Source organism: Centroberyx gerrardi, chromosome 21 (genome assembly GCF_048128805.1).
Source record: "Centroberyx gerrardi isolate f3 chromosome 21, fCenGer3.hap1.cur.20231027, whole genome shotgun sequence".
In the NCBI taxonomy this organism is placed as follows: domain Eukaryota; kingdom Metazoa; phylum Chordata; class Actinopteri; order Beryciformes; family Berycidae; genus Centroberyx; species Centroberyx gerrardi.
The window spans coordinates 17,841,193-17,858,042 of NC_136017.1; the positions used below are offsets into that span (position 1 = coordinate 17,841,193).

General features: G+C 41.8%; 1 protein-coding gene across 3 annotated transcripts in view; it reads right to left on the minus strand.

The window, feature by feature from the left end:
• The window catches only part of dgkza (diacylglycerol kinase, zeta a), a 116,153-nt gene that overhangs the window by 92,175 nt on the left and 7,128 nt on the right, over positions 1-16,850 (minus strand). Inside the window, exon 1 of one of the 3 annotated variants that reach the window (XM_078291039.1) lies at positions 3,060-3,132. The exons of 1 other annotated variant lie outside the window; for it this stretch is intronic. Coding sequence is in view for 1 of the 2 variants with exons in the window: in XM_071916769.2 (XP_071772870.1) it covers positions 7,081-7,367 (287 nt within the window). In the remaining variant the exon portion in view is untranslated. Of the gene's footprint in view, positions 1-3,059; positions 3,133-7,080; positions 7,663-16,850 lie in introns of those variants that run through there. One more of the 3 variants, XM_071916769.2, reaches the window with a different exon arrangement.

Below are 16,850 nucleotides of genomic sequence, written 5' to 3' on the forward strand. Positions count from 1 at the left end.
ATTCAGCTTTGGGTGATGCATGTTTGGTGGAGAGCAATAACGATAGCGATAGAGATAGCGATAGTAACAGCAAGAGAGTGAGAGTGTTTCCAGTCTAGAAAAACAAGAGTCACGCGCCTTAGTCAAAACACATGTCTTGTGGCTGCATTGCATTCTGGTCTATTGAGAAATCAGTGTCTCTTCTACGATGGATTTCTCCCTGTATGATTGTTGAACGTCGGTGCAAAATGGCGGCTTGTTGAACGCCGGCAAGATCTTTTCAAATGCGTTGACCCAAAGCAAGTTACTGAGTAACCAAGTTAAGAGGGGAGTTTTCCCTGCATAGGAAATGATACATACAATAGGAAGAATAATAAACAGAAGAAGAACTGGGTAGTTAGCATGAGCAGTGATAGCCACCAAGGCTGAACAGACAATCCAGAAAATCCAAAGACGTCACAGTGCTGGACACACTGTTTGATTGACAGGTGATCTCTGGGAAGTGCAGTGCAGAAACACCCCAGCAATGAGCGCTGAGCACCAAAGATGGAGACAACTTTTAAAAAATGAAGAACTCGCGGATTACCACTTTAAAGTCTGACCTCAAAAATGTTCACAGATACTTTTTTGGCATGTCATCATGTGATGCGACGTGTTGAAAATGAGCCGTGAGTCTTTCGAGAAGTACAAACTGAAACTCCTGAGTTCAGATGGAGGATCCTGGGAGACTATCGGACAGGAATAGGACACGGTCCTCTGGGATGTCTCCGAGCTTAACCCTCACCCAAACTATCCTGATCCCAGCTCTGTTCCCACCAACCAGGAAGTCCCTCCATGTGACATCATAATGTGCCCCTGTTGTGACTGGTTCTGCAGCAGCCTGGGTTAGAGCCTGGGACTAACCAGGCTTCTCTATCAGTCAATACATCTTACTGGCATGAATACAGCAGAAGACAGTCCAGGGAACAGACACCTACCTACCTTCCTTCCTTCCTTCCTTCCTTCCTTCCTTCCTTACTGACTTACTGACTTACTGGCTGACTCACTCACTATTACCTGTATTTTCCCACAGCCATATACAGCTGACATAATGTGCTTTCAGTCTAATTCTCTCTGTTTTTCGTCTGGTTTTGTAAACACCACCAACTTTCATGCATGCTTAATATGTTTGTGTGTCTCCCCACCAGGCCTTAAGACTTGCAGCTGCTCTCTCTCTCCCTCTCTCCCCGTCTCTCTCACTGTGTGTTGACAGTCTAAATGGTAAGGTGTGTTTTCAGTCTAAACAGCAGCAATGACACTGACCTTGGTATTATAAGGTTCTATCTGACCTTTTTGTCAAAACTGAGTTAGTCGCATGAACCTATTCTATGAGTGCCTGTTGACATATGTGTGGTGTTATTTTTTGAAAATAATGATTTTTGAGTCTGTAATTTCTAAAACAAAAGGACCCATCTCCATTTAACTCAATGGATGCTGAAAACTTTGCAGCTCAATATCTCAGAACTATCCTGAAGGCAGATAGAACCTTATAATTCTAAACTCACGCAATGACTAAAACTACACACACACACAGAGACACCCAAGTCATCTTGCTCAACACAAATATCAGCAGAAATATCACTCCACCCCTCCCCCCCTCCCGCCCTCCCACACACACACACACACACACACACACACACACACACACACACCCCTACTGGCATTTTCAACTTCCCAGCAATGGAGGTCGGTGCTACGAGCGAGTCACCCGCATCACAACACATTTCATATTACTGGTATTATCATTCCAGTATTTAGCATGGTGATGATATATTACAACTTCACTACACTTTCTGTTGGTTCTCTGATCTAATTAGCTGGCTTACTCTTCTCCTATTTGTGTCAATCACAGGCCACCGTAGCTCAAGGGGACAGGAGGGTTGGGGAGATGGGGGTGGGGTTGTGGGGGTCACAACCACAGGGCTAAACAACAGCAACCAGATGAATTTATACTAACATTGTTAACGTTAGACAGGCCAGCTAAAAGCACACTGGCATGGACATGTAAATACACTTGATGCTGTTACAGTCCATGAGAAACCAGTGGATTCCAACCAGTAAGAACCATAACCAGCCACAGAGCAGCCACCACACTTTCCATAATATAACTTCATTAGAGAAATTAGAGGAGTGAACATAGAATGAACATGTATTCTTGAGAACTGGGACACAACAGGTCTGAATTGATACAAAAAATAAAAAATTTAACATAGCAATAAGTAGAATCATATGCTTTAGATCTAGAAGTTCTCAGAAATCAGCCTCCTGATATTACCATTTTTTCACAAAATACAGTTTTTGATGTTATTACTTGGTTTGTGTCAACATTGTCAGATGCAATAAAAAGCATGCTACTTTATTTATTTGGTCTAACAGATTTAGAGTCTCAAAATCTTCCTTTCTGCCCCATAGGTACACATATGTGCAATTAAATGTTGAATCTTGACTACTGTTCATTTATTAAACTACACCGAACCACACCAAACCACCAACTTTATATTTAATATTAAAGATATAGGATAATCACATTGGTTATCAAAAAGCATGTTTTGAAGTTTAGAGAGATAAATTCTTTAATGGTTGTTGGTTGCTTGTTGTTGGCCAGATTAATTTTTGTTGCATATTTCGCCCTGTCTCTCACGTCAGTTCCTTTACATTGCCTGGTTATGTTGCCAAAAAGTTTCCTAAGATAGTTGTTAGTTGATAGAAAACTAGGAAGGACACAGCACTGCACCAGTCTGCTCACAGAACTAACTGACCTCCACTGATAACCAAGTTTCACAGATGTTGTGGGCTAAACTGTACATCAACATTGCCTCTCTATGTTGACTATCATAATTGTTCAAAAGAGACTGAATTCTGTCATAATCCAACACTGCAAACAAATTAAATTTAGACTATTCAAGCATTTCTAACATTGTGTGAAACTAATCATTGCCAAAGTCAACATAACTGCATTATTTGTTATAAAACAAATCCAAATTCTTTATTCTATTCAATATTCTAACATAACAAAGAATAAATTAGAATTAAGATCCAACCTGATGGAGGAGAAGAAAACTATCCATCCATGCTTCCACTCCTGTCTCTAATCTGTCTATCTGCCGCTCTGCATTAAACCCTGCTGTACAGTGACTGGTAATGGGAACCGAGAGAGAGAAAGAGAGAGAGAGCGAGAGAGAGGGAGGGAGGGGCCAACAGAGCGAGCGAGAGAGGACAAAAATAACTGTTAGTCTACTTCCTTGACAAGCAAATGCGCTGATAAATGTACACACACACACACACGTACACACACACACAGCTGTTTTTTTTTCTTTTCAGAAACATGAACTGCACAGACAGGAAGAGGAAATGTAAAAGGCCCGAGAAATATAAAGAGAGAATGACTGTGACATTACAGAGGAGGTGAGAGAGAGACCATTGGGGATTCATCAGAAAGCAGACAACAATATACTTTTTGTGTAAAGGAGAAAAGTTGAATTAATGACTTCATGAATACTAAATTAAAATTAAAGTGGCACACTACCAGAAAGCCTTTATGAGCTGTATTTCATTTATAAAGGTCAAACCTCCAGCAACACTTGTAGTATAAAGAACAACTTTATTGTTAGACCAACGCGTTTCGGCTTGTGGCCTTCATCAGGGTCATCATGAAACACATTACAAACAACATTTAAATAGTGTAAGTATAATGTATTTCCTTTATAGAAGACACAATTAGACTATTTTGGATAGTCTAAAGATGCATACTGAATGAAGACATACTGTACTGGGCAGAGCATGTGAGCAGAGCGGAGCGGGAGTGGGAGGATTTTGGGTGGAGCGGTGAGCAGATTTTTTAAAAAGCTGGAGCGGCGCCTTATCTCCCGCTCCATCCCGCTCCAATTTCGCTCCGGTACCGCTCACACCATGTCGAAGCATGCCCGAGTCCGACCCAGAAATGCATCTGCGCAGAATTAGTCTGGCGATGCCAAGCTAGTGTTTAAGCTATAATTAAAATACAACGCAGCTTTTTTCTTTTTTGGAGCGGAGCGGTGAGCTATTGGAGCGGAGCGGGCTGAAATCTGTGTTGAGCGCGGAGCGGTATGGAGCGGAGCGGCCGTGAGCAGAGGAGCGGAGAGAACTGACAGCTCCATGAGCGAGGAGCGGAAATTCTCACCGCTCCGCTCCGCTCACATGCTCTGGTACTAGGTAAATTCATTGACAGTGAGCTAAAAAAAACAACTGGCAACATTTCAGCAACAAGTGACAGAGAAACTAACTTTAACCACAACATTAGAGGGAATATCCCATCTCATGAATACTGTTACATGTACCTATTCACCAAAAGCAAAAGCCAGGCCACTTCAGTCACAGTTACCAGCCCTATTTGACATTACAGAGTAACTAAACCCCAAACCCAAATCTGTGGTGAAGCCTGACATCTACTGGTGAAAAGTAGGGTACTGAACTGGCCATCTGCTATTGGCTGATCTTTGGTGCCAGGTGATGTCACCACCTGTTGTACTCTATAGAAGGTGACATCATCTGGCACCAAAGACCAGCCAATAGCAGATGACCAGTTCAGTACCCAGTTTTCACCATTAGGTGTCAGGCTTCACCACAGATTTGGGTTTCTGGTTCAGTACTCTTTAAATCTGGAAGATATTTATATTTAACACATTGTGTTTTTAAATGGGTTTTTTTTAGCTATGCTTGCTATACCTGTAACTTCAGCCATTCTAGCAAGCAAGCAAAAGGCTACATGGTGTTGCATGAATATGGCTTTGGCAGCACTTCCAAATATACAGGACAAATATTAGTGAGCTCTAGTGAGGTCTATGAAATGGGTGTTTTACATGGAATTTGAAGCTGTGGCTGGTTGACCTTTGTCCTACCATATGTGCACATACTCTCAACTTCAGGATTGGGGATTTAAAGTAGTAATCCTTGACATTTTCAATGTCCATACCATAAATGCTTCTCTCTATCAGTGTTTTTTCACAGTCTTCTGTTTTGGTATCATTGCCATTACGGGCTCAGCAACTGGGTCCCTGTCGGGGTTGCAATGGAAGAGGCCTACTCTACTTCCACATCTCTCTCAGCCATATTGTCTACTCCTCTTCCCTTATCCTCAGCTTACTCTGGCAAAAACATTGTAGTCAAGCAATCTGTACGTATAAAAACCCGCTATTTCCCCCATCTTCATTGGACGATACATTCCGGTTGTGGTGGAGGAGAGGAATAGAGAAAATTTACATTGAGGGAACATTCGGTTCCTTTGCGCAGCTGTCTCAGAAATATAACCTCCCTAACTCATAGGGATATTTTTCTTCGGATATTTCCGGATCCATCACTTTGTTTGAAACCCTGTCCCACAATTCCCACTCCTTCCACACAGACAGCAGTGGGCAGCTGACCTCAGGTTAAGCAGGCAAAAATAAAGCCTGACATTAACCCTCTCTTTGATCGATGTCAGCAGGCTAACGCTACATCGATTCACATGTTTTGGACCTGTCTGGCCTTAGTTTTGCTTTGGCAGTCCATCTTTGATACCTTTTCTGTAATCTTAGGCAAGTCCATTGACCCTTGCCCCCCCCTTAGCCCTACTCTTTAAGTCTCAAACCAAGCAAATACTTGTTGATCCATGGTCCTTCTCTTAATTCTGTTTCTTCTGTCTGATCTGAGTCTAAATAGCAGATTAGAAACCTCTCCTCCAGTCCAAGCCAGTCTTCCTGTCCATCATTGTGTCTTTTAGCATGACAACCGTGATCCCTGTTGCTGTGGGATCCATGACCCCAGTCCATGTGATGACAAGTGACCCACTGGCAAGGTTACATACATACACACACAAACACAAACACAAACACACACACATATTCACAAACACTGTGACTGGATTGAATCTCACACTGGCTCACCACCAGCAGTAACTGTGTGTGTGTGTGTGTGTGTGTGCGTGTGTGAGAGATAGTGATCTACCAAGACATTTGTGCACCAGTTACCCCCCTGGCAATGCTCATCTCAACACAGCTGTCTAATTCTGCATGTGCGTGTGTGTGTCTGTGTGTGTTCAGAGGATTGTCACAACACTATTGCCCATTGTCTCATAACCATTAACATTAAGTTGTCATATTTAATCAGCCAAGCCTTCAGATGGGCGTGGTGAAGAGATGGGGACAACCAATCAGAGTGGAGAACCATTGCCTCCTGAACTACATGGTGAAACATTTGTTGGGTGACTTCATCCGACCTGAATGAAATTTTATATGTTCAATATGGACACAAATACAAAACACTTTTTATACAATGAGTGGGATTTGTAAAAATGTTTTCATGAATTACTTACAAATAGGCTACTATGTATATATCAAAATCTTTTTCATGTGAAATACCCCATAGAATATAGATGACAAAAGATACCACATAACCTCTCTGTAAATTACCATCTATTTTTGTTAAGATGCAGCAGGTCAATTTTTTTACTAAGGTAGAAAAATTGTGTTTTGCATACAGGGAATATATCATTTTTTGTCTTTCTTTTAGTTCATCTTGTCCTTGATGTACTTAACACCACTGGTATAAAAATGCATAAATTAACTCTCTGTTGCTGTTTTTGGTGATTATGTTCTATATTTACTACAACTACAGTAGATATAGAAGCAAAATACTATAACATCTCAAAATCGACCAATCTAAAATTAACAGTTTCACTTCCTGTGGTACCTCATCTTAAAGGGAAAATACTCTCAGCAAACATCAGGCCTGAAATAATCTCTCTCAGCATAAAAGCTACAGCTACTGTAAGCAATGCAAGAAGCCTTCTCAGATGTGTGTATGGTCTAATGTCTGTCTATTCAGGTGTGTGTGAGGGCCTTTAGGAGTGTGTGAGGGTCTACAGGAGTCTCAAGCAATGGCTCCACCTCCTGGTGAAGGGGAGATAATACACTCCTGCCTTATATGCAGTTGGTGCCTGATAGATGTTTAGTTCTATCATCTACAACAGTCCAATCAATCATTCACATCATGGTTCACACACACACACACACACACACACACACACACACACACACACACTCTTACCTCCTAGAGAACAGTCCAGTTAAAGTCTTGGAGCAGCCAGTCTGCCTCTCCTTCTCTTCCAGGAGATAGAAGGGTAGGGAGGAGGAGGGGGGTAGGAGTGAGGAGGAGGGCAGAGAGGAGTTAGATGAGGAAGATGCAGAGCTAAATTCTTCATCTCCTTCTCTTCCCACATCCGGAAGCCCTCCTCCTCCTCTTTCATTAGGTCCACTCCCAGAGGCCTCCAAATCCTGGGCCTCCAGTCCAACCCCAAGCCCCAAACAAGCGTCTGTTCCTGGGTCAGGATCCATGAGAGACTGGGTGGAAGTTGATTTGTTAAGCTCCTATGGGCCCTGTCACATCTTGTCAGGACAAGTCCAGTTATGAAGATTCCTGGAATTCTGGATATTCCTTGCAGGATTCCAAATATTCCTAGAAAGAAACACTCCTTATATTCTTAGCAGAATCATAAAATCCCCAAAATCAGAAAGCCTCCTTTTAGAGTCTTTGAGGAATCTTTGAGAACTCCAAATATTCCTTTAAAGATTTCAAATATTCCCAGTTAAATTCTTGATGTTCCCAGAAGCGACACCTTGAGGTAGCGGTCATTCACAAAATCCTCCTGACTGCAGATCCAGTTTTCTACCAAAGCACCAAGCTGGAAAAACGAATTTGTCTGTGTAATAAGCTTGTGATAGAAAGGTTGCCAGTTGAAATCCCCACTCCAGCTGGGAGAAGCACTGTCCCCTTCTACAGCCATGACGTTGAGCAAGGCATTTTGATCTCAGTTGGTTCAGTGCAGTGGACAGTCTCGCAGTTCTAATGGTAGGGAATATGAACCACAAACATGAGCACAGTGATACTGAATCTACTACACTATATACACTACACTATACTCAAACTATCATGCTTAAAGTATTATACTCAAACTATCATACTCAAAGTACTATACTCAAACTATCATACTCAAAGTACTATTCTCAAACTATCATACTCAAAGTACTATTCTCAAACTATCATACTCAAAGGACAATACTAAAATTATCATACTCAAAAGTACTATACTCAAAGGACTATACTCAAACTATCATAGTCAAAGGACTACAGTCAAACTATCATACTCAAAGTAATATACTCAAACTATCATACTCAAAGTACTATACTCAAACTACTATACTCAAAGTATTATGCTCAAAGAACTATACTAAAAACATTATACTCAAACTGCTATTCTCATTGTACTATGATCTTACTAAGGACTCCAAACATGGCTACCCTGCACGTCTACAAAGTCAATAATCCACGCTCTAAAGGCAAAGGTCTTTCTACAAGATACACAAGGTGTGTGTGTATGTGTGTGCATGTGTGTGTGTGTGTGTAGGAGAGATTAGTGTTGATGTACCATCAGCCCTGAGGGAGGGATAATCCTTGCCTGCATTCCTCTCTGTGAGGCTCCCTCTCAGTGGTAATAGTAGCAGTAGTATTAGTATTGCAGTAGTAGTATTCCAGTGTTCCAGTGTTCTTCTCCTCTCAGTCCATTTCTCTCTTTCACTCTCTTCATGCAGTTTCTTCAGTTTGTTTTTCCTGTATTTCCTTCTCTTCCTTCTTCCTCCCTTCCTCTCTTGTTTCTTGCTGCGTTAATTACACTCCATGTGAGTCAGACGCTGACACACACACACACCTGAGTCGCGTGTTGACATACAAACACCGTGCAGTCGCACGCTGAGACACACGCTGCTACACACACACACACATTTACACACACACACTGATCCTCTACTAGCCACCCGGCTAAAACCAGGAAGTAGATAATCACAACAGTCAGGACCCTACATTTAGCTGCCCTGTGAGCTGCCCGACTGAAACTCTCTCACTGACTAACTGATTGGTTTACTGACTGACTGACAAAGTGACTAACTGACCAGGTTACTGACTAACTGACTGACTGGTTTACGGACTGAATGACTGACTGACTGACTGACTAACAGGTTTACTGACTGACTAACAGGTTTACTGACTGATTTGCTGGTTTACTGACTGACTGACTGACTGACTGACTGACTGACTGACTGGCTGACTGACTGACTGTTTAAAAACTGACTGACTGACTGACTGACTGACTGGTTTAGTGGTTGGTTGGTTGACTGACTGTTTTACAAACTGACTGACTGGTTTTTTGACTGGTTTTCGGACTGACTGACTGACTGACTGACTGACTGACTGGTTGGCTGTCTTCCTCACTGATTGACTAGTTTAGTGGTTGGTTGACTGACTGTTTTACAAACTGACTGGTTTTTGACTGGTTTACTGACTGATTTGCTAGTTAACTGACTGACTGACTGACTGACTGACTGACTGGCTGGTTAAGTGGTTGACTGACTGTTTAAAAACTGACTGAGTGACTGACTGGTTTAGTGGTTGGTTGACTGACTATTTTACAAACCGACTGACTGGTTTTCTGACTGACTGACTGACTGACTGGCTGGCTGACTGGTTGGCTGTCTTCCTCGCTCGCTGATTGGTTTGCTGACTGGTTTACTGACTGACTTGTTCACTGATTACTGGCTGACTGATTGCCAACAGATGAATTGGTTTTCTGACTTAATGACAATCTGGTTTACTGACAGACTGACTGGTTTACAGAAAGACAGAGAAGTCAGCTAGATGAATAGATATTGCATGCAAAACACCATGAAATGAACTATTTGACCAACACCTCCAAATCCACTCAAACACACACACAAAATCCAAGCTACTTCAAAGGCAGTCATTCAAACACACCCTCTACTGTATGTTCAGTAGTAATGGAGAGTGACCACATGAGGTCGCTGTGCAATAGACAGACAGTTATATAGTGCATGACCGGTTCTGAGGCTTCCTCCATTTCCTGATAACCAGATTCAGTCTCCACTGAACAGGCCTCCCACTGGTCATGGAATTTCTGGAGTATCCTGGAATTTAGAGAGGTGTATTCCAGACAGGGAAAATTAATTAGGGTCACTTTACAGGAATATAGCAGAATGTATTTTCCAACTTGTTTCACACATTCATTACATTAGATGGTTTTCAGCCCAACTGGAGTGGAAACCAGACTGAAAAACAGCATTAACAAACCAGGAAAGAACATTTTTAGGCCATGGAAGTCCTCCGACTTAGCTGTGGAAAGTCATGGAAAAGTGGGAACTCAGCTAGAAAAGCCTGGTTGTATCTAAACAGAGCACAGAGGCACAATAAAAACCCACCTGGAAGATTTCAGAAACAATGGTTGGATTTTGTTAAGATATCTAGCTTCGTCTATTTCCATGAGTCAATTTTCAGTTTCTCACCTCCACAGATGTGGCTTCTGTATCAGCTGAGGCCTGACAGTAGATTCATATCATCAACCCACATCAGCCTTTCACAGATATACTGTTGCACTCTCATTTGCAGGAAATCAGCGTTTCACATAAGTGAACAACTTCATTTGTATAATACTAAAGTGAAGTTACAAAGTGCACCAATGTCAAGTGTTTTGTGTTGAGTTAATTCCACTCCATGTCATACGTTCATGCACATACTGCACATGCATACACACACACACACATACTAATCCTCTACTAGCCACCCAGCTAAAACCAGGAAATCTGCAATCACAACTGTGAGGACCCCACATTTAGCTGCCCTGTCAACTGCATGACTGAAACTCGCTCACTAACTGACTGGTTTACTGACTGATTTCTTCTGTTATCCCCAGTTATCCTAGTAAATCCTAGTAAATCCTTGCTGCATTTGGTATAAGATAGAGGAATTGGAGAGACCTTTATTTAGGCAATAATAAAGAAAGTTGCAGTAGTCTTGGCAAGACGAAATAAAAGCAAGAATGACACTCTCCGGATTGCTGAACCATTAAAAACGGCTTAATTTTAGAGATGGTCCCGAACTAAACAGAACAACTCTCTTTACCTGAACATCAAAGGTAAGCTCAGCATCAAAGATGACTCCTAAATATGCCGCAGCTGGCTTTAGCTGATAGAGTGGCATGTTAATTTGGAATTAAATTTATGGTATTATGGGAGTTAGATTGCTATTTCTATTTCCCTTCATTAACTTGTGAAAAGTTCTGAGAAATCCAACACTTTATGTCAGTAAAGAGTGGCTATAGGCTGAATTTCTGCATTTCACAGGTAGCTACCTGCTACTGACACTGTGTATCGTCAGCATAGCAGTGGAAGGAGATTATGTCTACAGATAGCTTGCCCAAGACGATGGGACCTAAAATTGATCCTTGAGGAACCCCACAGATTCCTGAGGACAACGATGATGAGTTCAACACAGACAGTTCTATAAACAACATATGAGCTGAGCCAATATAGTGTAGTGTCCTAATTCCAACCCAGAAGATCAGGTGTTGAATTAAAATGTGGTAATCCATAGTGTCAAAGGCCTCACTAACATCTAAAAAGATTAAAAGAGACTGTAACGGGCCTCACTGAGTAGAGCGCGTACCATATAAGGCTCAGTCCTTCCCGCAGCGACCCGGGTTCGAATCCAGCCTGCGGTCATTTGCTGCATGTCCTCACCTCTCTCTCTCCCATACCTTCCTGTCTCTCTCTCACACTATCTCTGTCAATAAAGCATAAAAATAAAAAAAGAGACTGTAACTAAATGTCACACCTATTTCAGAATTTTAATGGAAATAACATCTTTATGTACCTTGTACTCATTGAATCGCTGTTGTACCCACAATCACGATGAAGAACGCTCTGTCAGGTATTATCACTGTATTAAAAATGACGTGGTATGGTTCATCTCATGGTAACGTTTCCCCACACAAAGGGGAAGACAAAGAATAAAATGAAAAGGAACCACCTGCTAAGGTGCTAATTTTTGCAACTCTGCCAAAAGCCTTCAGATACCGTGGTATGGTGGGTTATGTGGTTACTGTTGCAGCCCTGTTTCTAACAGACACAAACACATCTTGGTACTTTTATGCATACACACACACACACACACACTCTCACACGTACTTGCTCTTCTCCTCTCTCTCAGTATCACTCTTCCCTCTCATCTGTCACCCACTCATTATTTCCATGACAAATAAAACACCACTCAACAGCACTGACACACAATTCAGAGAGATCCTTTCAATTTCCCCAACACCCACATCTGACCTATTTTCTCCGTCTGTCTCTCTGTTTCTCTCTCGAAAAAAAACAACTAAAATTATAAATTCTAACCGTAATCCTAAAACCTAACCCCAAAGCAAACATGGTCCACAGCAGCAAGTCCTTTCCTCTCTTTTCTGTTCTTGTGGGGGCCTGATAACACAGTGGAAACACAAATGAGATAAATGCCATAAATTGTGTGTTCCCGTTCCAGTTTATAGCTATCGTAATCACGATTATGGATAGCATGATGGATGTAAATAATACTTGGGTAACATCATTGCCTCAGATATTAGACCCAGGGGTCTAGTGGTTGTTAAACCTCCCTCAGTTTACCCACTTTATTTGCGGAGTAGAGTATACCCATTTTTCTAAGCCTGACATAAACTTTATGATGCAAAATTTATAGCATAAATCACAGTAACTGGCATGAAACTGGTGTAAGACCTGTAAAACATATGAGGACAAATATTAACTGAAACAAAGTTTTGAAACAGCAATGTGTACATTTCAAGGAAATCTTTGCCTCCATATACTTTGTTTGATACTGATAATAAATGATAAATGACAGCTGAAGTTTAATATCTGCATTTCATAATAGAGATAGACTCACAATGGCACAGCCAACAAAAGCTTGCGACAGAGAGGATATGAGCTAGAAAAAAAAAAAGAGAAAGCGAGATGAAATGGTATTATTAAAGCGAACAGAAAGTTCTGTTGGATGAAAGTGAAAAGGGATTTAGTTTTTGGATGATTAAAGATTAAAGAAGATTGGATAAGCTCAATATGCTGCTAGTATGTCATTGGGCATGCCATTTTGCTTTTGATACTTATGTAATATCAAAAACTTTATTTTTATCGAAGTAGTATTTGAGCAGTAAACCACGACTCCGGTGTCATGACAACCACCCTCCTATTGTCAACAGTCAGTAAACCCATCTTCTATTTACTCTCTCCTCTGCTCCTTTCTATTCTTCTCTCCACTGTGTTCAAGTCTGCGTGTGTGTGTGTGTGTGTGTGTGTGTGTGTGTGTATGTGTGTGTGTAGGTGTGTGTGTGTGTGTGTGTGTGTGTGAGTGTGTGTGTGTGTGTGTGTGTGTGTGTGAGAGAGAGAGGTTGACTATGCTAGATGAGTCACCAGTGCAGTAGATCTGTACCATCTTGCTGCTGACTCTACATCAGCTCCATCTGTGGAAGGCCTGATGGACCCATGTCACTGCCAACTACACCCCTGTGTTGAGATGAATGTGTTCCAATGTGGTTATTGACCAAATGTTATGTTTTTCTTGATGAAATTATGAGTTAGTATTGGACTATAATCCTAACAATGAGCCAGCCACAGAAAGGACTCCACTGGTATAATCAATTCTGCAAAATAGCCACTATACAGTCTGGAACATCACTGTTTGGTAACTCTTTGATTATCGGATTATAACATAAATGTTTGCGGCAACATTGATTCACTGATACATTTATTTTATTGTGAAAATATTACAAAGGCAAAATGTGGTTTAGTTCACCTATATAGCATGGGTACGAGGCCATATACTCTCCACTGGCTAGGGAAGGTCACAGCAGTGAGTAGTGGCATTGATTAACCTACTTATCTGCAGACTGACTGCTGGCAGCCATATAACCATGCTACTGCTGGATGGCCATTTTGTTTTAGGTAACTGCTAGCTGTAGCACCAATAGTGCCGCATTGATGGGCGGAAGCAATGCTTGTATGTAACTGGCTGCTGATGGGTAACGTGATGGCCCTCTGAATGCATAGGTCATTTTCAAATCCAATAATGCCAAGTCAATACTTGTGTGCTTGTGGACAACTCAACTGAAGATGGACTGAAGAACAGAGAGCATCTTTACAGTTTGAGATGGACTGAAGAGCTGAGAACATTTTTACAGTTTGAGGACCGAAGATCAGAGAGCATCTTTACAGCTTGAGATGGACTGAAGAAATGGAGCATCGCGTTAGTTCAGGCAGAACACTTAAGTCATGCGCTGATTGGCTATCAGCTGATTGGCTATCAGCTGTCCAATCCAACAGCTTACTCTCATCACCAATCACATTCAAACAAGTCAATGAGGCGGTCTTTATAATCTGACAGCTCACACATCTTTTCATTCATGCCACTGACAAGTCGATGCAAACTCCCTCCATCACCCAACCTCTTCCTGCTATTATATGTACACAGGATGCTTGTGCAAGCTATCTCCAAATTATGTCTGGTTTTATATTGGTTTTCAGAATCTCTTGCACGCTGCTTGGATTCATTTGGAGAGCATCCTCAAGAGCAGAGCTTTTTCCGCCAAATACAACTGTATAACCATTTGTGCTATAAATGGTCCAAACTCCTTTGACGGAAGTGTCTCTGACTGAACTGAGAACATCTTTACAGTTTGAGATGGACTGAAGCAGAGAGTATATCTTTACACTTTGAGATTGACTGAAGAACTGAGAACATCTTTACAATTTGAGGTGGACTGAAGAACAGAAAACAGATGGGCTGAAGAACAAAGAACATCTTTACAGTTTGATGGACTGTGTACTTGACTGCATGCGATCAATTAAGACACACAGCTGGTCATTTTCCCAGCTGTTTCAACTGACTATACTATAGACTGTAGACTACTATGCTATAGACTATAAACTTCTATACTACAGACAATACAGACTAACTATAATTTGGACATGATGCATGGACCCATTTGTTCTCGTCGGCCAAGTCACCATCTGATGCACCATCAACTTCTGGGATCTTAATCCGTCCTCTGTCCTCTGAGTGATGTTCTTGCGTCCTCTATGACGCTTTTGACGTTAATATAATAACAGCTGACGTACGATTCTACAACAAAAGAACGACGCCACCGAGAATGCATCAGATGGTGACTTGGCCAACAAAAATGAATGGAAAGACCCGAGATTGATTGCGAGAATGAGACATGTCCAAACTAGCTGGCACAAATAAACAATTCTATAGTCTATGAAACAGAGACAACTTGGGAAGAACGTTCTCCATAAGGACATGACTTTTACTTCTTGATATTGATAATCAGCTCCTCTGTCTCTCTCGAAGGCAGGTGCCCGGGTGTTGTTCTGTTTTAGTTGGTTTGTTTGCACCCAACAACACCCCCACACCTTACTGATATTATCACATCCAACACCTGCACCACACACTGATCTACAGACTACACACCCAATATGTATTGTCTCTCCCTTAATTTTTATATTAAAAAATGTACTGGTTAACCGTAACTTTTACCATGTGGTCTCCCACCTAAATAAGAATTTGTTCTTGACTTGCCTGGTTAAATAAAACAAATAAAAAATAGAAATGAGCAAAGTTCCGCCATCGTTTGCATTATGTCTGTGCTGCTATTCAGAGAAAACTCAGTACTGCACAGGACAAGATGGAAAAAAAGCTGCCAATTTCAGCCTGGTGATCAAGTTTTGATTTTGTTTCCTGTTGCAGGTTTTCCTTCTCAGGCAAAGTTCAGTTGATTCTATATGGTAAAAAAAAGGAAGGAAGGAAGGAAGAGAGATCAATGGTGCCATCCATGTGAACCCCTTGAATCCATTCCATACCACACAGCCTCCTGATTCAAAGAGTGAGAGTAGATCAGTTGCAGGTTCTCTGAAACCTGAGGCGGTTATGGTTGCTGCAACTGCTGAGGCTGGCACTTTGTTGTTACCCTCTGAACCTGTCCTTAATGGGAGACTGAATTATTCAGCCTGCTTACACAGTTTGGAAACCCAACTGGCACACATGTCTGATATTTGGGATGCAGGTACAATTTACCTCATTAATTCTCTCCTTTCATTGTTTTCAGATGTCGCCAGGCAGCAGAGCGTACATCTTCTAACTGGGCTTCCCTGTGTTTATTGACTGACAAATCTGATGGGTCAGATTGGTTTTGTATTGGCTACAGAAAGAATATCGCTGTGATAAAATCTGATTGGTATCCATTACCTTGACTGAAATTTGTAACCAAATTAGATGTTTTGAAGGGTTACTGGCATGTACCTTTGACAGCGAGGGCCAGCTACATTGCAGCATTTATCACCCCCAGGGGACTGCTCTCATACTCTTTGAGTGGTTTGTGTTATGCCCTCGCCAAGTCTTTCCTGGTTCAACAGGTTGCGTGGCATATTTAGATGATATGGTCCTCTACAGTAATACCTGGAAAGGTTATGCCTACCATCTTGGAGCCCTGCTTGATGAGCTAGTGTAAGCCAGTTTCACTGTTAACCTGGCAAAATGTGAGTTAGCACAGGTGTGGTGGGCCAGGGTGAGGTGCACCTTGTGTCTGCAAAGGCCATCAACAAGTACCCAACTCTAATGACTAAAAAGGAGTTGATGCAGTTTTTGGGTTGGTGGGCTATTCCGTTTGAGTGTGTGTGTCTCCCCTTGTTTGCCTGTCTTTGCCATCTGTGTTTGCTTCTCTCTGGAATACTGCCCCTTTAAAGCTACATTATAGAAGCTTTTGCCTTGAGGCAGGAAGTGTATGGTTAGTCCTGCTCTCCCCCCACAGTTGGTCAAGTTCCCGCCCCAACTCTTGTCACTCATTTTGACGAGCTGTTTACCTAAAAATGGCATCTAGCCTGAGGCTCAGGTAACTGGCATGCTTAAAGCCTTCACAGACGTTGAAG